A 24,046-nucleotide genomic window follows, 5' to 3' on the forward strand; every position below is an offset into this window, starting at 1 on the left:
GCTAATTTAGCCATTACAATCATTTTAAAAAAAAAATTCAGGAGCAGCAGGCAGGAACACTGATGTCTATCAGTTTGTCATTTTTCCTTCCCCAAGGTTTATTTTTATCATTTCATTATGCACACTGGAACTAATTTATTTACTTTATTGCGATGCCCTGTTGTCTTATGTCATTAAAAAGTTTGTTTTTTGAAAGGTTTCACTTGTTTTCTTGTCCTGTGGTGCCAGTCCCACCAGTCAGGTGAGTTTTTAGTTAAACCAAGTTCTTACTCAGTGAGACATTTCATTTTACATTCAAAGCAAAGCAACTTTACTTGTACAGCACAATTCAACAACATGCTGATTCAAAGGGCTTTACAAAGACATTAAACACATAAGATTATATAAAGCATAATTTTAAAAAAAGATGAAAAGGTAAGAACATAAACTAAGCATGATCACGTTTTATTATTATTTCTTATTTTTTTATCCACCTTAAGAGAGACGGTGCAAATTTGGTCTTTTAAGTACAAACCATTGAAAAGCAGCTGAGAGACAGAGTCCTCTCTGAAGGGGATCTTCAGTGTTGTCTGCATTGTCTTTGACTTTAAGTCCATACTGCTGGGACATTACATGCTACCACACGGCTGGCTTTAAAAGATGAAACTAAGCCGTATCAACCTAATCGTTTAACCTTATAAAAGTGAATTGTAAGGATGGTAATCAGTAAGAAATATAGAGGCTAATGAGGACCATGTCTGATCTTTAATAAATGCTAGTTTGGTGGTTGAGATGAATATTTCCCTCCAAAAATGTATGAAATTATTGTGCTGGTTACACTTATTTAATCTATAGTCAAACATGACTTGATCATCACTTAAATCAACATTAACTTAATAATGCATTCAGTGACAAACGTGTATGTGCAGCAATAATATGTTTATTTAATTTCACCCTCAGTAATCCGATCACTGCTGTCTGTTCCGTAGTAGAGTCCAGCAGCGCGGGGTTTGTTTGGGACTACTGGAGGCTCCACGACCCACGTGACCGCTCTTACAGTCTGAAAACTGACCAATCAGAGGATAAGACACATCAGTCAAATTCTCCGCCTCCAGAGTCTCAAAACTCCAGCAATCGAGCGAGGGAGGACTGTTAAGCCGAGCGTGCATTGTTTTTATGCGCGAGGGCGGTTTTCAAGCGCGCTGCTTCTGGAACCGAATAAACGCCATAGCTTTGGCTCAACATACTTGTGCGAGCAAGTTTTTTCAAGCATGAACTTCATAAAGTCCAAATACCGCTCCCGCCTCACAGATGAGAACCTCCAGTCCTGTTTAAAGATTAAAGTCACATCTTACAGCCCCGACATAGGGAAGATCTGCAGCGAACTTCAGACACAGAAGTCACATTAAACATGCAAGAACAATAGCATTTAAAAAGCTAATTTTTCCCCCAGAAACGTACAAACATTTATTTCAGACTCTGATCAGATTATGTAGTTTTTTTTGTATGTTCAGATGCTTAGTTGATTGCAGGCTGAGCAAAAAACCCAAAGAGGACCAGAAAACACTGACATGGGCTTGTCAAAGACGCTCCTAATTTTATTTTTAAAGCTGCTATGCTGCAGCTAAATGTTTTATTTATATTGAAGTGGGGTAGTTTTTATTTTACTTTTACACAAATATAGGAAGGACTTAAATAGGCCTACAGTTCACAGTTAGTTTATTTCAAAGTATGCCTACAAATGCACACTGCACTTCTGTTTTTATATTCAGTGGTTGTAACAGGTAAAATAAATAAAAGATGAAAACTTTTAAAAGTTTACAAGCTCTGTTATTTTTTGTGGCTCCCAACGATTTTTTTTGGTACAAGAGGGGGCAAAATGGCTCTTTTGATAATAAAGGTTGCAGACCCCTGGCTTATACTATTGTTCCACTTCCTTTGTTCTTACTTTAATAAACTGTTTATAGAGATTATTTTTCTTTTTGCAAGCGTTAGTAATTCCTTTGGTAAGTCAAGGGTTTTGATATGTTTTTCCTTTAAACGGAGGTCTCTGACTGGACAGTGTTTATTGTACAAGGAGGTAAAGATATCAATCCACATCTGCCTCTTCATAAATTGCCTTCCAATCATGTTGCTCTAAGTTATTATTCAAGGTGTTTATAGTTACATCACTCATTGTATGTTTATATATAACTCTCTGCGTATCGTTCATTTTTTCGAGATCCCAGTTGTACATAGTAAAGACAGTTAAGTGGTCCGTGATGTCACATATAAGCAAGCCACTGGTAATATGATTATCCATAATATTAGTAAAGATGTTATCAATAATAATAGCACTGTGGGACGTTATTCTACTTGGTTTTAATATGGTTGGATATAGAGATAAACTATACATTGTATTAATAAAGTCATCAGTAGCTTTTTGTTTTGTCGGATTCAATGTTAAAGTCTCCACATATAAAAAAAGTTTTATGACTCATGGGAGAAAACAGCTTGTCCAGCCATTCATTAAAAATATCAATACAGGAACCTGAGGGGTATTGCACGAAACCAGAATAAAGAAATCCAGGATGATTAAGCAAGCCCAGCTTGACCTAGCTTGCGCGGCCTATCCTGGCTTAATTGGTTGCACGTTTGCTGAGCCAGGATGAGAAGGTGCGGCTAGGTTAAGCCAGGTGAAGATAGTTGGGATAAGTGCGTGTGCACGGCATACTGAAGCAGACCTCGCGATCGCTCACAGAATCACCGATGGGGAAATGGCTAAAAGTCGCGCGTCCTACGTCAAGGCCGCTGAAAAACAGCTCCTGACGGAGTTCTCTGACGAAGTTAAGGATGTTATAAGGAAAAAGGGCAATACCAATGCCATAAGTAAAGAACGCGAGAGAGCCTGGCAGACAATAGCCGACCGGCTCAATGCGTAAGTAGTCAAAAACTGTACAATTAATAAACAGTGCTCCACTGGAACTGTCATAATTAGGCTACAATTAAAGGATTACTTTTCAAATCCACTAACTGTTGTATACTTTAAGAGTGACAAGCAGGTGCATGTTACTCAGGAAATGTAGAGTATGATTAGGTGCAAACAATTATCCACAATGTGTCATTTAATCTATTTTCCTCATGTTACGTTTTTATCTATTTTATCTTTCTGTCCTTCATAAAGGACAAACCTGTCTGGCCATAAAAGGACCTGCAGCACGAAAAATTAAATATAAGAACATTTTGCAGGCTGGTAAGTGACTCCAAAGTAGATAACCGTGAACAAATGAGGTGAATAGATGAGGTGTCTGCTGACATGTTCAATGTCTGTATGATTGTAGCAGTTAAAAAAAGGCCTATAGAACTGGCACAGGGGGCGGCCCACCAAGCCAGGATGTGACTCCAGCAGAGGAACTGGCCTCCATTTAAATAAAGGGAGGCCAGTGATGGAGGGGATCCAGGGAGGGACAATAACTGACTCTGTCCCAGCCACAGAAACTGTCCGCTTCATACAAGGTACATCACGTACTGCAATTCTTCTGCACATGGAACACAATCAAATATAATATAGTGTCTGACTTTGGATAACCTTGCAGTGTCTGGGAACACAATTACACTTTTGGAGCCACCAGAAGATGATCCGGTTAGTACAGTGTCTCCAAATCACAGGCTTGGTATGTTCTGTGAAATCTTAATCTGAGTCCTCTCGCTGCATGTATACGGCAGGGGGAAGGCACATCTGCAGCTGCAGAATGCACATCTGCAGATGAGGAGACTGTGTCAGTGGAGTCCAGAAGGCTTGAGGCATGTCAGTTTTATGGGATTGGCCTGCTTATTTATTCCATGAAGGATATGAAGTCAGTGATGTGGTGCTAATAGAAAATGTGTAGCAGGACCTGGATGCTGCACAGTCTCCTAAGCGGCCTGGTAACATTGTGAGTATTGGCTAAAGTAAATCTACGTTATGCACAAATCCTGCTGTGCTAACTGACATTTCCTTTACAGACCTCACAAACTGTCAGAACGCTTTATTCAGGGCACCTGGAGAGAGAGAGAGAGCTGGCAGATGTTAAAAGCTGACTCAAAAAGAGCAAGCTCCAAGGAATGGAGCTGGATCTTGAGATTAAACGCCGGACACTCAGAAAACTGCTGGAAATCCAGTAACCGAAAATCTGTATCTCTCAATGACATAGTCATCTCCAAAGGCCAGGGGATGTGAGCTGTCCCTGAAGACTCGTTCACGTCTGAATGCTCTTCTGAGGATGCGGGCTTCCTCGTCCAGCACATCCTCCGAAAAAGGGAAAGCCATTATGAAGAGGGACCAGGTGAAGGGGAGTTGGACCTGAATATTCTACTTTGCCCTCGTCACGGATTTCTCTGAATACACCTTTGTAACCTCATCCGCTGTGTTTTGTAATGTCAATTAATGCAATAAACCACATATTTATAAAACCTCTGACAGCAATTTGACGAGCAGTCTTCATTAGCATAGCAATATAACACTTGGCCTGAGTAATAATACTGCAACTCGAATCCATATAAAAAGGCTGTTGCGATTACGAACAGATTTGGATTAAATGTACAGTGACTGTATATGTAATATTTTAATACTGGATGATTAAGAGGACGCGCCATACTTAGGAAGACCATGGACATGCTGTAAAACACATTAATTCCTCACAGAATTGATGTTGGACATGCAGGTGACTCGCTAGGATTAATCTTCCGGCAGTTAGCCTGGTCTGGAGCAGGCTAGCTGCAGTGAATAAATCACCACAGTAACTTGGCCGGGTTTAGTTTGAGCTGCTTTCATGCAACCGCCTTGGGGCTAAATTCAGCCAGGATAACCAACATATCCTGGCTTAATCGCCTATCTTGGTTTCGTGCAATACCCCTCTGGTGTGCGGTATACACAGCTCAAAGTGATATTTTTCTTTTTTCCAGTTTGAATGTCAACAGTCAGACGCTCCATTATTCCATCGATTGCTAGGGTCATACTCGTTACAATATTAAATTTTATGGACTTGTGAATGTATACAGCGACCCCGCCTCCCACTTTGTTTGGTCTGTTCAAAGATCTTAACTCATAATCATCTGAATTAAAGTGAATACCTTTGTCGACATTAAACCAAGTTTCTGTGATGGCAATAACACTAAAGGGACAATCAAAACATTGCAAATATTCTTTGATTGAGTCAAAAGTTGCATACAAACTTCTACTATTGAAGTGGATTATTGACAATTTGCCATTTGGTTGGGCATTGTTAATAAACTGTTCTTGTGTAAAATGATTACAGTTTTTAACGATGGAAGAAAGATTCAACGGATTCTATTAAAAACAAATATTCTTCTTCTGTATTTGTGATTATTTATATATTATTGATTACATACCCAGCACTCTAAGTTGTGCGGTTACCATGGCGACTCCTGCTTCATTGATGGCAGTGCAGGTGTACATCCCACTGTGAATCCGTCTGACAGAAGAGACATTCAGAGTGCTAAAGATGAGCAGCTGGTTGTTGACAAATACACTGCTGGTTGTGCTCTTAAGGCTCTGAAAGGAAACAAACAACCACTCAAACAAGTGGCCATCAGCAAAGACACACAGGTGACCTGTTGCAGCTCACCTGGATGTGTGGGTGTGTCCAGGTGACACTGTAGAAGTGGGACGGGTTACTGGCCTGACAGGTGATTTCAACAGGCTCTCCTTCAAGACAGACAAATTCAGCTTGACTGAGAGACAATAACGGAGGCTGACGCATTCCTGCAAACAGATGATCAGACAGACAGGGGATCAGACAGACAGGTGATCAGGCAGACAGGTGATCAATCAGACAGGTGTTCAGACAGACAAGTGATCAGACAGACAAGTGATCAGCCTGACAAGTGATCAGACAGACAGGTGATCAGGCAGACAAGTGATCAGACAGACAGGTGATCAGGCAGACAGGTGATCAATCAGACAGGTGTTCGGACAGACAGGTGATTAGACAGACAGGTGATCAGGCAGACAGGTGATCAATCAGACAGGTGTTCGGACAGACAGGTGATCAGGGAGACAAGTGATCAATCAGACAAGTGATCAGACAGACAGGTGATCAATCAGACAGGTGTTCGGACAGACAAGTGATCAGACAGACAGGTGTTCAGACAGACAGGCGATCAGACAGACAGGTGATCAATCAGACAGGTGATCAGACTGACAGGTGTTTAGACAGACAGGTGATCAGGGAGACAAGTGATCAATCAGACAAGTGATCAGCCTGACAAGTGATCAGACAGACAGGTGATCAGGCAGACAGGTGATCAATCAGACAGGTGTTCGGACAGACAGGTGATCAGACAGACAGGTGATCAATCAGACAGGTGATCAGACTGACAGGTGTTTAGACAGACAGGTGATCAGGCAGACAGGTGATCAAACAGACAGGTGTTCAGACAGACAGGTGATCAGACAGACAGGTGTTCAGACAGACAGGCGATCAGACAGACAGGTGATCAATCAGACAGGTGATCAGACTGACAGGTGTTTAGACAGACAGGTGATCAGGCAGACAGGTGATCAAACAGACAGGTGTTCAGACAGACAGGTGATCAGACAGACAGGTGTTCAGACAGACAGGCGATCAGACAGACAGGTGATCAATCAGACAAGTGTTCGGACAGACAGGTGATCAGACAGACAGGTGTTCAGACAGACAGGCGATCAGACAGACAGGTGATCAATCAGACAGGTGTTCGGACAGACAGGTGATCAGACAGACAGGTGTTCAGGCAGACAGGCGATCAGACAGACAGGTGATCAATCAGACAGGTGATCAGACTGACAGGTGTTTAGACAGACAGGTGATCAGGGAGACAAGTGATCAATCAGACAAGTGATCAGCCTGACAAGTGATCAGACAGACAGGTGATCAGGCAGACAGGTGATCAATCAGACAGGTGTTCGGACAGACAGGGGTTTAGACAGACAGGTGTTCAGACAGACAGGCGATCAGACAGACAGGTGATCAATCAGACAGGTGATCAGACTGACAGGTGTTTAGACAGACAGGTGATCAGGCAGACAGGTGATCAAACAGACAGGTGATCAGACAGACAGGTGTTTAGATAGACAGGTGATCAGACAGACAGGTGTTCAGACAGACAGGTGTTCAAACAGACAGGTGATCAGACAGGCAGGTGTTTAGAGAGACAGGTGATCAGACAGACAGGTGTTCAGACAGACAGGTGATCAATCAGACAGGTGTTCGACAGACAGGTGATCAGACAGACGGGTTTAGACAGACAGGTGATCAATCAGACAGGGGTTTAGACAGACAGGTGTTCAGACAGACAGGTGATCAGAAAGACAGGTGTTTAGCTAGACAGGTGATCAGACAGACAAGGGTTTAGACAGACAGGTGTTCAGACAGACAGGTGATCAGACAGACAGGGGTTTTGACAGACAGGTGTTCAGAAAGACAGGTGTTTAGACAGACAGGTGTTCAGACAGACAGGCGATCAGACAGACAGGGGTTTAGACAGACAGGTGTTCGGACAGACAGGTGTTCGACAGACAGGTGATCAATCGGACAGGTGATCAGTCTGACAGGTGATCAGACAAACAGGTGTTCAGAGCTTACTTCGGACCACAAGCAGATCGAAAGGTGTGGATCTGAACTCTTGTCCGTTCTTCCAGCCTGAACAGGTGTACCGTCCTCTGAAAGACATCCTCAGGTCTGCGATCAGGGCTCCTTTCCTGGGATCCATAGTGACGTTCATACCCATGGGCAGGCCTCCATCCCTGTCCTCTGATTGGAGGGTGAGGTTTGTAACAGATGGGTCCGTAAGCAGACACATGAACAGGAAGTCATCGCCCTCCTTAAGGCTAGGGATGATGCGAGGTGTGACGAATACAGAAGCGGGGTCGGCTGGCTCTAGCAGAGGTGTATTATGGGAAACTGGATGTTATGCTTAGAATATAAATACAAGGTCATGAAAAGAATCAGTGAGTCAGCCACATTCACCCAAAGAAGGATGCACATCAACCCAGTTTTAAAGGAACAATTCCCATCTTATTGCACCTACTACAGGGAGGTGTGGCCTTTGCTATACTTACTTTTGAAGTACAGGTGGATCCAGGTGCTGAGGTGCTCCAGGCTGTGGTTGCTGTACCTACATGTGTATGTTCCTGTGTATTTGGGAACTGCATGCTTGATCTCCAGCGGGTTCAACAGTTTTTCTTCGTACCGCAGATGCAGTGCAGTGCTGGATAACTCGACTGGCCTGTTACCGTGGCAGCTAAGGTTGAAGGCGGAGCCATCACTGAGAACCACTTCTGATTGGTTTGGTAGGAATTTTGCATTCAGGTGGATCCTTGGTTGACCAGGATTTTCTGAAACAAGGACACAGTAAAGGTTCATGTCCAGCAACAATAAAAAACCCATCACCAACATATGTTTATATTTTTATAAAAAACAAACAAACAGAACATACATCACAACATGCAGGTGGGGACAGGTGTGCCACGACTTTTGGTAGAAATCTATTGAATGGTGTTGTGAGGATGAGAAAACAATTAGACAGGTGACACGTACAGGAGTCAGGTATCAGAGGGGTATAATATTGTATAAATTATAAATATAAGTGGTGTAGTGAAGGTTGTTTTCAGTTAGTAGGGGGACAGCTGCTGAAGAGAATACTTAAATATCAGCCTAGAAGCTGTGTAACAGGACAGACAGAAGACACCCCCCCCCAATGGGGTTTGACCTATCCATCCATCCATTTTCTGCCGCTTATCTGGAGTCGGGTCCCGGGGGCAGCTGCCTAAGTAGGGAAACCCAGACTTCCCTCTCCTAGAACTGGCAATCTTTGGGCTGCAGGACGACCACTCTACCCACTGAGCCATGCCGTTTCCATATGACTTGTAATTTTCTATCAGTATTTGTTGGAGGGGTGCACCCAGCCTGAAGTCAACAGAAATCTGAGACTTTCTGATTGTCTCCGAGTCTCACTGTGTGAGATACAACACTGTTGTCGTAGCAACATTAATTATCAAACAGCCTTATATCTTACTGGAATTACACCTCCATTTACAGTCACATGTAGTGATACAAAGCAACAACATACATTTAGTTACTGACCACACATCCAACCAGGTAGGACCCACACATCCAACCAGGTAGAACCCACACATCCAACCAGGTAGAACCCACACATCCAACCAGGTAGAACCCACATACCCGAACAGGTATAACCCACACACCCGACCAGGAAGAAGTAACACATCAGACCAACAAGAACCCACACATCCAACCAGGTAGGACCCACACATCCAACCAGGTAGGACCCACACATCCAACCAGGTAGAACCCACACATCCGACCAGGTAGAACCCACACACCCAACCAAGAAGAACCCACATACCCGAACAGGTATAACCCACACACCCGACCAGGAAGAAGTAACACATCAGACCAACAAGAACCCACACATCCAACCAGGTAGGACCCACACATCCGACCAGGTAGGACCCACACATCCGACCAGGTAGAACCCACACATCCAACCAGGTAGAACCCACACACCCAACCAAGAAGAACCCACATACCCGAACAGGTATAACCCACACCCGACCAGGAAGAAGTAACACATCAGACCAACAAGAACCCACACATCCGACCAAGAAGAATCCACACACCCAACCAGAAAGAACAAAAAAACACCAGACCAAAAAGAACCCACACACCCGACCAGGTAGGACCCACACATCCGACCAGGTAGGACCCACACATCCAACCAAGAAGAACCCACATACCCGAACAGGTATAACCCACACACCCGACCAGGAAGAAGTAACACATCAGACCAACAAGAACCCACACATCCGACCAAGAAGAATCCACACACCCAACCAGGAAGAACAAAAAACACCAGACCAAAAAGAACCCACACACCCGACACACTTGGGGTCCCCTCTTCTGGTAGAAAATATCAGGTGTTAGCTAAACAACTGGCCGAAATACTGGTTAAACTGGTTTAACTTAAGGCAGATTTATGCTTGCACGATGGTCGGCTACGGCGTAGCTGACACTGGTGAGTTTGCGCTCCACTCGAGCGTAGGGGGAACGCGTCGTTTTGGTGTTGTGTTGCAGTTTCTCCTCCTAACCTGAAGGTGGCAGCAGGGGTGGTATCGGGTGGTAAACTCACCAGGTTGTAGTTCTTTCAATGGTTCACTTCAGTTCGGTGGGTATTTTCTGTTTTAAAACATTGGTGTCCAGTATGGTTCAGTGTCTTTATCAGGTTGTGGACGAAAACGAAGAAATAATTTGATCAGCCTCTCATCAACTTGATCCATTGGGTGGTTGTTTTTAAAAATGGCGGTTGCTAAACAAATTCAGCGAGAAGATCCAGAAATCCGGAAACTTGTGATCCCAAACTGACCAATCGAGTATTTCCTCGTAGCCGTATGTGTAGCAGGGGTGCATGTCAGGTCTGGAAGAGGTGTGCGTCGGGCCTCCACAGAGCTACGCAGCAGTTACGCAGATGCTGTGTGAGTATAAATCTGCCTTAAGGAAAAAAAACAAAAACAAACAAAAAAAAGAAACAGCTGAACACAAATATCATGACTGCAGTTAGGATTCAAAACAACTTTATTTAAAATCAAACCAATAGAGTCAATGTACAGGTAAAATCATTGAAATCACTTTTGCAACAAACAGACTTTTTTTTTATCAAATTCCCAAAAACATCTTTTACCTATTGGCCCATTGGGTATTGATTAATTGATTAACAACATGAATTATCAAGGCTAACTGATCAATAACAATCTCAAAGGTTAGTTAATTAAATCATCTAAAAATCATCAGCTAGCTTGATAAACACTATTCAACCTCATTACTACAGATGCTCTAATTCCATCAGAGGATCTGATTGGCTGTCGTGGTGGATCAGAGGATCTGATTGGCTGTCGTGGTGGATCAGAGGATCTGATTGGCTGTTGGTGGTGGGTCAGATGACTTCATTGGCAAGCATCAGGGGGTTTCTTGTTATTGTCCTGCAGCTGGGTGGCGATGCGTGACGTCTGCAGCAGCAAAGCTTGGTGGTTTTCAACAAGCAGACTCTGGTGCCGAGCTAGGTTCTGCAGATCCTGGATCTGCTGGGAACCCTATGGACACAGAACCAGAAACCGGTTCTGATGACATCACCAACAAATAAGATAATTAACCTGAACCCACTTGAGGACAAAACTGGACATACCTGAGTTCCGAGAATGCTGAGCTGTTGGATCACTTGGGCCTGGTCTTTGGCCATTTCCTCCTGGATCTGGACCAATCTAGTTAGCAGATTTAGGATCTTCATTCTCCATTCTTCCTCGTTTTGCTGATTTTGGACCAAGCTAGATTGTGGGGCGGTGGAGCTTGGACCAGCAGGGTGGATGTCTGATTGGTCGGGAGCCTGGGCTGCTCCCATCATCATGGCCTTGGCTGGACGATCATGGAGATCACCTGCAGTGGAGACCACTGAATCAAAACTTCACGATGCATACAGCATCCAAACTGAGAACCGGTTTTTAGGTGTAGCCTGGTCGGAAGAGTTAAGTGTCTGTACATTGTTTCACACCTCATCTGATCAGTGTTCTGCTTTCAGACCCGGCTGAGCCAATGTTCTCTTCTTCCATAACGGAACACATGATTGCAGATTTTTTGAAACAGATTCATGCAGCTGCTTAGGAGGAATGAAGAGGAAACACTAAGTGCTGAAAGAACACCCTGATATCATCATCATCATCACAGGACCATCTTCACCAGAAACACTGGACTTCATGGTTCCGATCATCCCTCAGGCAGAAGCCAGATGGATCCATCCTGATAACAGCAGTCTTCATCAGAGGAGTGGTTTGGTCCTGGTTCACATCTATCAGAGCGACTGATAACCAACTAGAAGAAGGAGCGGTCTGTTATTTCCCTGGTAACGCGTCAAAGTAAAAGTAACAGAAAAACTTGGTATATGATCCCCCGTCTACACTTAGCCGAACCTGCCTGGTCTAGAACGTTCTGCATGGTTCTGGTCAGGTGTCATCATCAGTCCTGGACTATCACTGTGAAACATGTTTATTTATTTATTTATTTATTGTGAAGCACAAAGACATGTTTTATTGTTTCAAAGTTCTCACTCGCTTAGTTGCCAAAGCAGCATCACAAAGTAACACAGGAAACTGGGTGTTGGATATCAGATCTGTTCCCTCTATTGAGTTTAAAGACAGACCATCATGAACACACCCAGAGCCTAATGAAAACAGTAATGTAAAATGCACCCTGGCTCCTAAAGACCGGCACTTAAACAAGTTCACAAGTCTATTATGCACTTTAAAAATATTTTTCTTTCCAACACTTTCACCATGCTGCAGTTCAAACATGTCATTTAAATTGTTAAAGACTTTGTCAATTGAAAGATGATGAATTATTAATGTGGTCAACTGATTGTAAAAGGCACCAGAGATGATGTTCTCAATGACTGGGAAGAATGGTTTCCTCTCTAAAGTTCCTGTGGAATTCTTTTGGCAGCTTGGAGTAATTCTGACTTTATCTCCAAATTCCATCTCTGTGCTCCAAATGAATTTTCTGTTGTCCTTTTCCAATGACAAAGACCCCATAGAGGACAAAGCCCTCTCCAAAAACGTTTCCCATGAAGCCTTTTCTAAAGGCCCTCAGACCATTCAGCCAAACACCTAAACACACGAATGCCAGGAGCCCCATCTTATGCTCACGGGGCCCATAAAACCCCCTCTTTTCATCCAAGAAACTCTCCCCTTTGAAGTATGGTCTGAAGTTATGGACCTCTGTGCCGATGTCCTCCTTCACCACAGCAGACAGGGGAACCCGAGCTGATCCAGTTGGGGCTTCAGAGAGGACAGCTCTGCAGCTTCCTCTCTGCACATAATTCATTCAGGACGTCGCACTGCCATGATTACAGCTCCAGATCTCTCCCACGGAGCCTTGGCCTTGAAGGTCTTTATTTCTCCTGTCAAGGTTTTGAGCTCAGTCTCCTCTAAATGTTTTAAAGTGGCTTTCAGTGGCAGTGTCAGAAGAAGTTCAGGACATTAGTGATCAGGCCGCCCACGGTGACCACCGCGTCTTTATATCTTTTATGGTTTATACACAATCACAGTTAAAGTTTTTTTAAATTTTGTAAACAGTCCAAATTCTAGGGTGATTATGCTAAATGGTCCTAAAATTATTTACAATATTTTTCAAACAAGAGTTCCTCATGCCTACAGTTTGCCCTGTACATATACAAATTACACATCAAAACAGAAATTTCCTTCTTCTTTCACCCAACACGAGCATAACTGTGAAAGGCGTTAAAGTTTTCCCTCAAATCCTCTCAGAACGCAGAGTTCGCCCACTCAGGCCATTCAATGTCGACTCAGTTTTCTCAAGTGGCCGGTTATTTTTAACCTGCAGTAAAAGCTACATAGAAGACAGAATAATAAAAATGACATCTGCATTCAGCAGACGCGTCTGCTGATCATGATTCAGAAACTGTTTTGCTATGACTTTAAATTTTCTATTAGTTACTGTTTGAGGAGTTCACCGAGCCTGGAATCAACAGAAATCTGAGACTATGACAGTTTCTGTGTGTATGTGGGGAGAGAGAAGACACTGTCATCATAGCAACGTTAACAATCAGGCTCAGAACACATCATCGTCATAGCAACGTTAACGCTCAGGCTCAGAAGACAGACAGAAGCGAGAACAAAATGACGTTATTTTGCTCTCACGGACTTGAAAAGGAACAGTTCTCAACACATCAGCCGAGCAGAACTGTCTTCTTGTGGGGCTCCAAGAAGTATTGTATGATTGGTCGGACATTTGAGGTGTGGTTAACAAGGAAAAGAAAAAAATGGAAAGTTATGGCTTCTGCATTTTCTCTGATGCAAGGTTGAACTGACAGTTTTACATGGACACCACTGCATGCACCCCACCCCCACCTCCTTGCAGCAACCCCGCCCCGTCGCGGACGAAGCTTGTCGTGGACGATGAAATGACTGGAACAATACAAAGTTTTTCTTGCTTTTGTGGCCTCAAGAACAAGAACACATAGGCTCGCGCAGCGTGCGGGCACCTCTTCCAGACCTGACATGCACCCCTGCTATACAGACAGTTACACAGAGGTACTCCCTTGTGATTGGTCAGTTTGGGATCACATGTTGAATCAAGTTGATGAGAGGCTGATCGAATTATTTCTTAGTTTTCGTCCACAAGCTAATAAAAACACTGAACCGTACTGGACGCCATTTTTGTTTTAAAACAGAAACTACCTACTGAACTGAAGTGAATCATTGAAAGAACTACAACCTGGTGAGTTTACCAGCCGATACCACCCCTGCTGCCACCTTCAGTTTAGGAGGAGAAACTGCAACACAACACCAAAACGACGTGTTCCCCCTATGCTCGAGTGGAGCGCAAACTCACCAGCGTCAGCTACACATGAGCATAATCGAGCATAAATCCGCCTTTACTGGACTCACACTCACAATCACATGTATGGACACACAGCAACAACATTCATTAATAAACCAAACACACACACATACACACAAAGACAATATCAGCTTGTGAGGACATGTCAGAAATATAAATCCTTAGTTCCTCCTGCTTCCCTACATGGTCAGGTGGTTTTGATTTCTAAGTTAAAAAAATTTTCCCCTCACTACCCATCAAAATTCATCAGAAATTTTCTAGTTCGTATCCCAACTTTTAACAAACGTTTCATAAGAAAAGAGTAAAAGAAAAGTCATGAAGTCTATTTAACCAGGAAGGAGGGTCTTTCATTGTTCAAGATCATCAACTGTTATTACACTTCAGGGTGATACTGAACCACAAGGCTTCACTTGAAATTCAACGCTAGTTCATGGTTGACATCATTCTGTAACATCTCCTAGTGAGGATGTGACAGTGAAAATGGTTGACGCTAAAATACGATCTTTTTACAATACTGTGTTGATCAGACCTGGTCTGTGTTGGTTTGGAATGACATGGACACATCACCTTACAGCTGGACTGAGACTGAAGCACTCTGGTGGTGATGATGATGCCAGTCAGACCAACTAATGGTTGAACAGATCAGTAAACAGATAAGAGATTTTTCTGAAGCCTTATAAGACAGTTGGAGACCGTCATCATCGAGTTTCACAACCACAGCAAAAAAACAAGAAGTGAAACTACCAACACACACGGTGTGTGTTACTGTGTGTGTTACGGTGTGAGTTACAGTGTGTATTGGCATCACTGGATGAATCTAAGACAAAGTTCAGACTGTTAAACAGCAGAAATGATCTCCTCAGATTGTGTTTAAATGTCCACATGTGACTTCTTTTTGCTGCCGTTACTGAGCATGTGCAGTGGATACAAATAAGGACCACAAAGAGCAATTAGGTCATAGCAATAAAGAACTGATGTTGGTTCTGACCAATCAGTTTCATTGTTTGTTTTTCATACAGGAAGTTAGAAGAAGCTGCAGGAATTAGAAAAAAATCAGGTTGTGCTCTGAAACTGGAGGATCTCACAAATACAGGAAAGTGTACTGTGTCTATGTGTCAATGCTAAGACCCAAACAAACCTCAGAAACAGAAGAAAAACCTCAGCATACAACAGACATGAAGAAGAGTCTTTTTTGAAGCATGCTGGGTGACTCTGTATGGCTCTAAGTCCATCATCACATGATGGTCATAAATAGTTCTTAAAATATATACAGTAGTAATGATAGGCCCAAGACCCTGTACCAAGACCACCAACTAATGGTGTTCATCAGGGACCTTATCCAGGACCACTAACCCAGGGTGTTCCTAAAACATCTGTTTCAGGACCACTAACTGATGGTGTTCCTTGGGAATCTGTTCAAAAACGTGTTTTCTGCTGAAGTGAGTTGAAGTTTTTTTGTCTTTATAATATTTGTAATAAATATAACAATAAATATTATAATAAATATTTATTTTGGGCAAAAGAAATTTATTAATTAATGTGATAACGTGTTAATGTGCCAGCCCTATAAAATACAAATATTCAAATCTCTGCACCTTATCATCACCTGCACTGTATGATCCGTGATCTGTCATGTCTGTTTATTGGAAACTGAAGGAAACAACATTTTGTTCTGTTTATACCTGCTGTGTACAAAATTACTCTCTCTCTCTCTCTCTCTCTCTCTCTCTCTCTCTCTCTCTCTGTCTCTCTCTCTCTCTCCCCACTACTGGCACACATGCACTCAACCCTCCACAGCCACACACATTGAAGATTCACACCTTCTCACACACACACCCACAACCACACACCTCCATCCTTGCGCCTGGATGCTCTTCATCCACCCTGTAAATTTTACTGTCTGCTGGGAATTTTTTATTTGCTGTAAATGCAGAGGTGCTCTTTTATGTTTTATTATTATTTTTTTTTTACTTATGGGTGCTTGTTATATTTCTATTTTCTTAATTATGTGTACTTAAGCCAAGAGACTCCTCAAAATTTTGTTATGCTGCATAATGACAATAAAGACTTTGAATCTGTTATAATCATATTGTTATTATTATTATTATTTGGTGTTTTAGTTTCAGCAGCACTTTCTTGGAAGCAGCAGTAATAACGAGGTTAGCAAGCGGAAGTTGGTGGAACAGAAAACATAGCAGGTCTTTTTTAATAAAAATGTGATGTGAGTAATGGGGGCCCCTGTATAGCACTGTGTCTAGCAACGGCCCTGGATGGGAGCCACGGATGATCTGCACCGGCAGGTTGACAACATGGAATATAAAACATGGTTAGAGCAGGAATGTCCCAGCATGCCCCTGGGCTGACTCCGTGGTCAGAGATGGTTGTATGCCATGGATGTTTGCCAAGTTCTGATTAATTGTAGTTGCAACTCCCTTCACATTTTCCTTATAGCAGCCGCGCCAGTTATGGCCCAGTCTTCAAGGTTGTTTCTGGTTTATCTTCAGTGTTTGGACCATGGACAGAATTCAGGAAGCTTCGGGTTTAAAAGATCAATAACCCTGATCAGGTTTTAGATCAAAGAGAAAAATGATGCAGACACGGAACACAGAAAAACCATCTGCTGATCACCAGGATCAATAAATCTGATTTCAGTACAAGCCTTACATATTTATATCAACAGGAAATCACTTCTAAGATTTTGTCCTGGTGCTGGACCAGGTCCAGTCTAGTCATGGTATCAGTCTGTTTCTAGTCCGGTTCTGGTACCATTTCCAGTCAGGTCCTAGTACCTGTCTGTACGGTGGCCATGAAGCGCAAAACAAATTTACATCCAGCGAAACACTTTTACAAGTTTACCGAAACACAATTACAAAGACAGGTCCTGGATTTATCTGGATCGGCCTTGAGGTCCTCCATCAGATGATGATCTTCACCATGCTGTTTCCTAGTTTGTAAAACAGGATGAACCCAGGTTATCTTTCTCTTTGGTTCAGCAGCGTCAGCGGCAGATTTCTGTCAGTTCAAGCAAAATCCTCCGACTCTTCATCCTTCAGGCCTCGTCTGTCACCAACTGCTTTAAAAGTGTCCAATATCACAACCAATCACAGAAAAGTGATGAAACAGTGCAGTGCCGTCGCTGGTCACGTCCCGTGTGTTTGGTGTCACCTGAAAAAATGCCTCCTTTTTTTCCACAAATAGAGATTTTATAATCTAATCAGATTTGTGAATTAATATGGATTCAAGTAGAAAAACCTTCTAAGTGGTAAACGCTGGCAGGCAACGTCGGTTTGATCTCACATGAATTTTGAGCTTTGCTTTGAAAATCCAGCTAAATTAAAGTAATGTAGCCCAACTTTACTCATATTTATTTATATTTAGTTATTATTGTAAGTGATTGTTGGAAATGTGCTCCAACACATATGATGCTGGAATTTATTCTCCAGTAAAAGTCGCTGAGTCATGCTCCCCTGACTGGGAACTTCTCTGCCGTGTCTAACATGGAGGAGGAACAAGTCTCTGGAAACAGTTTGATTTAGGTCATTAATTATTACATTATTGTCATTATTAAGAAACAGATGTAATTTATCACAGGACATTAAATCTGACTCATGCAGCAACAGTTACATAACCAGCCTCTTCTTACTCAGCTGATCCTTCTAACTTGCTGTTAGCATGAGGGATTTTAGGTCTGGTGCCTTCAGTTTTCCAGGTGGAGCGACGATAGTAGCACCTTCACAATTCTGAGATTCCAGGATCGTCTGATACTAACATGTCCTGGCTGATCTCTGGGAAAGGGAGAAAACATCCACCTGTGACGTCTCAGAGTGAAATAATTGGTCATTTCTGATCGTATTGATTGTATCGTCCTTAGATGAACCCTGATCTCAGCTCAGGCTGCTCACCTCTTCGCTCTGACTTGTCGTTTCAGATCGACATATATTTTTGTTTAAAGTTATAGTCGTATGAAAAGAACTTAAATAAAACCCATTTATTCCATAAGTGCTACTGGGCAAAGTACTTCCTATAATACTTGTACCAGTAACATCAAACACTTATACTGTGTAGTTTTCCAGTAATTTAATGACAAAGTTCCTTATAGATAGCAATATGAGCCATTTTCATCTAACTTTAAACTGGAATAAATCACATTTATTCCATAAGTAGGTCAAGAGACTTGTACTGTTGGATTTAATACTCCTTATACTACTTGTACAAATACAATGTAACAATTCTACTGTGTGGTATGCAAACAATTTATTGTCCCTCCTGGATAGTAATGATAAGGATTTTTTTCTAACAGGAATAAAACTCATGTCTTTCATAAGTAGTTCACAAGACGTGTACTGCTGGACTTATTTCTTCCTATATTACTTTCACAAATAATTTAACTACTTCTACTGTGTACGTTTCCAGTAATTAAAAGCCAAATTGCTGCATGGACAGCAGTTCGAAGCATTTTAGACTAAATTAAAAATAAACACGTCTTAAATAAATAGTTCACCAAACATGTACTGCTGGACTTAGTGAACTACTTGGACAAATACTATGAAGTACTTTTACTGTGTACTTTTGTCTATCTGTAAGGGTCTTGGAATTTGAATTACTGGAACAGTACACAGTAAAAGTTGTTAATAGTATTTGTGCAAGTAATATATGAAATCCAGCAATACGCCCACCTCGTCGGACCTGTTCGCGCCACTCCCCCCGCCTGCACGCCACACGCCGCCTGCACGCCACACGCCGCCTGCACGCCACACGCCGCCTACACGCCACACGCCGCCTGCACGCCACACGCCGCCTGCAAGCCACACGCCGACTGCACGCCACACGCCGACTGCACGCCACACGCCGCCTACACGCCACACGCCGCCTGCACGCCACACGCCGCCTGCAAGCCACACGCCGCCTGCACGCCACACGCCGACTGCACGCCACACGCCGCCTACACGCCACACGCCGCCTGCAAGCCACACGCCGCCTGCACGCCACACGCCGACTGCACGCCACACGCCGCCTGCACGCCACACGCCGCCTGCACGCCACACGCCGCCTGCACTCCACACGCCGCCTGCACGCCACACGCCGCCTGCACGCCACACGCCGCCTGCACGCCACACGCCGACTGCACGCCACACGCCGACTGCACGCCACACGCCGCCTACACGCCACACGCCGCCTGCAAGCCACACGCCGCCTGCACGCCACACGCCGACTGCACGCCACACGCCGCCTGCACGCCACACGCCGCCTGCACGCCACACGCCGCCTGCACGCCACACGCCGCCTGCACGCCACACGCCGCCTGCACTCCACACGCCACCTGCACTCCACACGCCGCCTGCACGCCACACGCCGCCTGCACGCCACACGCCCACTGCACGCCACACGCCGCCTACACGCCACACGCCGCCTGCACGCCACACGCCGCCTGCAAGCCACACGCCCACTGCACGCCACACGCCGCCTACACGCCACACGCCGCCTGCACTCCACACGTCGCCTGCACGCCACACGCCGCCTGCACGCCACACGCCTCCTGCACTCCACACGCCACCTGCACTCCACACGCCGCCTGCACGCCACACGCCGCCTGCACGCCACACGCCGCCTGCACGCCACACGCCGCCTGCACGCCACACGCCGCCTGCACTCCACACGCCGCCTGCACGCCACACGCCGCCTGCACGCCACACGCCGCCTGCACGCCACACGCCACCTGCACTCCATACGTCACCTGCACTCCACACGCCGCCTGCACGCCACACGCCACCTGCATGCCACCCTTTTAAATGGGCGGGCTTTGCCCTCTGGGGGCCGTGTCTGAGTGCATGTGTGGACTAAACTATTATAAAGGGAAAAGAGGGGCTTCAGAGACCACCAGAATTTCTGTAAATGGAGAATTCAGAGCAAACTGAAGCTTTTATTTTCCAGTAATGTCCACCCTCCCTGATCCCTGATCCACGGCCATGTGCACCTGGATGCTTACAAAGAAACATCCTCAGGCGAGGACGCCTCATCATATTTTCTTTTTTTTTGTTTGGTAGCTGGAATCTCTGGTGCTGAATCAGCATCGATTGCTCATTGCTACTTTCACAGATTTGTCCATGTTTTGCTAGCAGGACAAAAACTAAAAGTTTTATTTAACCCCCCATTATGAGGCAGAGGCTGGGTGGCCTCTGCTCCCGTTTCTAAACACAGAAAGAAAGGAAGCGGATCTGAGGACGATGCAGGTTATTGATCCACTGCTTCCTGATCTGATCTGCTGGTTGATTGACAGTTTGAGCTTCGTCAACAAGCGTCGCTCAGGTTTCTGTTTCAGAGAAAGTCCTTCAGTTGGGAGGTTTCATGTCGGAGGGGTCGATGTGATGAAACCTCAAAGAGTCAGGAAACACATTTTCTACCAGAAACCGCACACACGCAGGGATTGTGTGTGTGTGTGTGTGTGTGTGAGGGTCTGTTTTCCCACTTCCTCGTCTTACTTCTTCTTTGCTAAGGACTCGGTTGGAGCGGTGGAGGAACTGGTTACCACGGTGACATGTTTACAACCAGAATGTGTGTGTGGGGTGAATATTTCTGGAAAACAACAAGGTTGTAAATGAAGAAGTGTAGAAAGTAAATGATTTAATGACTCCAAATATCTTTATTATTATTTATCAGTGGTATTAATCCTTGTTAGAAAAAACCTGTGATGTTATTGTTCACTAATTATATTAGTTTATGTGTCTATAACAGTGGTTTCAAACATATGGTCCTGGGGCCAGAACCGGCCACCGTAGGTTCTGGGTACTTGTGTGTTTCCAGATCCTGGGATAAACGTATAAATGATGAACTGAAGCTAAATATAGAGAAGCGACTTCTTTTTCTCGGTAAGTAAAGGTAAACATCCTGTTCGTCTTTGTGCTCCAACGTTGTTTCGAGGTTATCATGCTGGTTTGTTACTGGTCTGGTCCGGCTGGAGACCAGATTAACCCCTGGTCGCAGTCACAGGAGATTGCAGGGGTTCTATGGGTCCAGAGCTGTCTCTTTGGACCTGTTGATGGATTTTTAATTTCCAGAGTCTGACTCCCGGTGGTGCTGCCAGACCATCTGAGTTCGGTTCTGAGTTCTGGCTCTGCAGCCCGAGAGTGAGGATGTTTGAGGTCAGTTATAAGGTACCTCCAGAACTGGGCCCAGTGAGAGTCGGACCTCCAGCAGATCCTGGTGAGGCAGGTGTGTGTGCCGGTTATGTGATCGGCTTCTCTTCCTTCCACGTTCACAGTCAAAACTCCAAAGTTACCCAACAGGACCAACTCCTCCAGCTGCAGTCAGGCTTCCTGCTGACGGTCGGACCCAGAATGTTCTGAGCCAGCGGCTCATTAGTCATGTGACTCATTACTTCCGGATGACACAAACAAGAATTTTCCTCAAGAACTCCTGAACATAGAAACTCTCTGTGCACCAGAAAACTGACCACATCTCTGTGTCAGATCAACGAAGTTCCGGGGATCCGTTTTCATTTGTTTCTTCATTTTAGTTTTTTAACTAAAAAAATGAAATGTGTAAAATTCATTTGAGGAGGAAACCAGTTTACTCAGGAAACCATGTTCTGGTCTCCAGACTGAATGTTGGTGTCATGTGACCCTCTCCAGTTCCAGATTGATCCAGGTAAGTTCGATGGACTCACATCGGTCCAGATCAATCCAGATAAGTTCTACTGCCTCACATCGGTTCAGATCGGTCCAGTTAAGTTCTACTGCCTCACATCGGTTCAGATCGGTCCAGTTAAGTTCTACAGACTCACATCGGTCCGGATCGGTCCAGATAAGTTTGATCAACTCACATCGGTCCAGATCAATCCAGATAAGTTCTACTGCCTCACATCGGTTCAGATCGGTCCAGTTAAGTTCCACAGACTCACATCAGTCCAGATCGGTCCAGATAAGTTTGATTGACTTACATCGGTCCAGATTGATCTAGATAAGTTCTACAGTCTCACATCGGTCCAGGTCGATCCAGATAAGTTCTCCTGCCTCATATAGAAACAGATTGACCAGATAAGTTCTACAGACTCACATCCGTCCAGATCAGATAAGCTCTACTGCCTCACATCTGTCCAGATAAGCCCAGATAAGTTCTACAGACTCACATCGGTCCAGGTAAGCCCAGATAAGTTCTACTGCCTCACATCAGTCCAGTTCAATCCAGATAAGTTCTACTGACTCACATCGGTCCAGATAAGTTCTACAGACTCACATCGGTCCAGATAAGCCCAGATAAGTTCTACTGCCTCACATCAGTCCAGATCAATCCAGATAAGTTCTACTGACTCACATCGGTCCAGATACGTTCTACAGACTCACATCAGTCCAGATCAGTCCAGATAAGTTCTACTGCCTCAAATGGGTCCAGATCGGCCCAGATAAGTTCTATAGACTCACATCGGTCCAGATAAGTTCTACCGACTCACATTGGTCCAGATCAGCCAGATAAGTTCTACCGACTCACATCGGTCCAGATTGGCCAAGATAAGTTCTACAGACTCACATCCGTCCAGATCAGCCCAGATAAGTTCTATCCACTCACATTGGTCCAAATGGATCCAGATAAGTTCTACTGCCTAACACTGATCCAGATAAGTTCTACTGCCTCAAATGGGTCCAGATTAGTCCAGATAAGTTCTACAGACTCACATTGGTCCAGATCGGTCCAGATAAGTTCTATCCACTCACATTGGTCCAGATCGATCCAGATAAGTTCTACTGCCTAACATTGATCCAGATAAGTTCTACTGCCTCAAACAGGTCCAGATCAGTCCAGATAAGTACTGCAGACTCACATCAGTCCAGATCGGTCCATTTAGCTGAAGTCTATAAAAGTGCAGTTTTTCCTTAGTGAAACAAACATCGTAGATTCTACGGCAAACTGTAAAAATATTGAAACTAAACTAAACTCCTTGTTGAAGGTAAGACATGTATTATTCATGGGGTTACATAACCGTTATTGATGTGTCCCCAGAGCCGATTGGTTTAGATTAAATACTGACTTCAGATTAATCAGACTAGGCTTCTGATTGGGTCAATGTTTAATTAACTCATTAAAGATAAAATATGCAGCAATAAATCACATCAATACTGATCTTCCTGCTCTAAAAACTGTTAGAAACTAACACTGGAATTTAACTAATGAACTAAAACACGTTTCATAAAATGATCAACTAATAATTTAATTAACAACAAATAATAAATGATTTATAAACAGATAATTAACAGAAATATTCATCCAGTTTAATTGATAATATAGAGCATTTGTTTTACCTGACGTGCTTGTGTTTTTTTTCTGAATGAATATTTAATGAGATTATAGAAAAAATATTCTGGTTAATTGAGACTTTTGATTGTGGTTTTGTTTATGTTTACATCTGTTTTCCTTCATGTGTTTACAAGTCTTTATTAACGGACCAATAAAGGATTTCCAGGAGATGTTTGTGCTTGTTCTCATCCATATATGGATGCATTCAATAAACAACATAAACAACATAAACAGTTGTTTTCTTACCTGAATCAGAGCAGCCAAGGGCGAGCAACAGCAGAAGCGAGTGAAGCCACATCTCTCTCTCTCTCCGTGTTGTTCAGACTGAAGCC

At 43.9% G+C, this 24,046-nt stretch overlaps 1 protein-coding gene and 1 pseudogene across 2 annotated transcripts in view; both read right to left on the reverse strand.

The window, feature by feature from the left end:
• The window catches only part of csf1rb (colony stimulating factor 1 receptor, b), a 44,955-nt gene extending 20,909 nt beyond the window's left edge, over positions 1–24,046 (reverse strand). The window contains exons 1-5 of one of the 2 annotated variants that reach the window (XM_042007749.1): positions 23,961–24,046; positions 8,060–8,335; positions 7,584–7,877; positions 5,586–5,665; positions 5,350–5,512 (exon numbers count right to left, since the gene is read on the reverse strand). In XM_042007749.1, coding sequence (XP_041863683.1) covers positions 5,350–5,512; positions 5,586–5,665; positions 7,584–7,877; positions 8,060–8,335; positions 23,961–24,012 — 865 coding nt within the window. In that variant the 5' untranslated portion in view covers positions 24,013–24,046. Of the gene's footprint in view, positions 1–5,349; positions 5,513–5,585; positions 5,723–7,583; positions 7,878–8,059; positions 8,336–23,960 lie in introns of both variants that reach the window. The other variant, XM_042007748.1, reaches the window with a different exon arrangement.
• Positions 12,478–14,085, reverse strand: LOC121654564 (annotated as a pseudogene).

Source organism: Melanotaenia boesemani, chromosome 15 (assembly GCF_017639745.1).
Source record: "Melanotaenia boesemani isolate fMelBoe1 chromosome 15, fMelBoe1.pri, whole genome shotgun sequence".
Lineage (NCBI taxonomy): Eukaryota > Metazoa > Chordata > Actinopteri > Atheriniformes > Melanotaeniidae > Melanotaenia > Melanotaenia boesemani.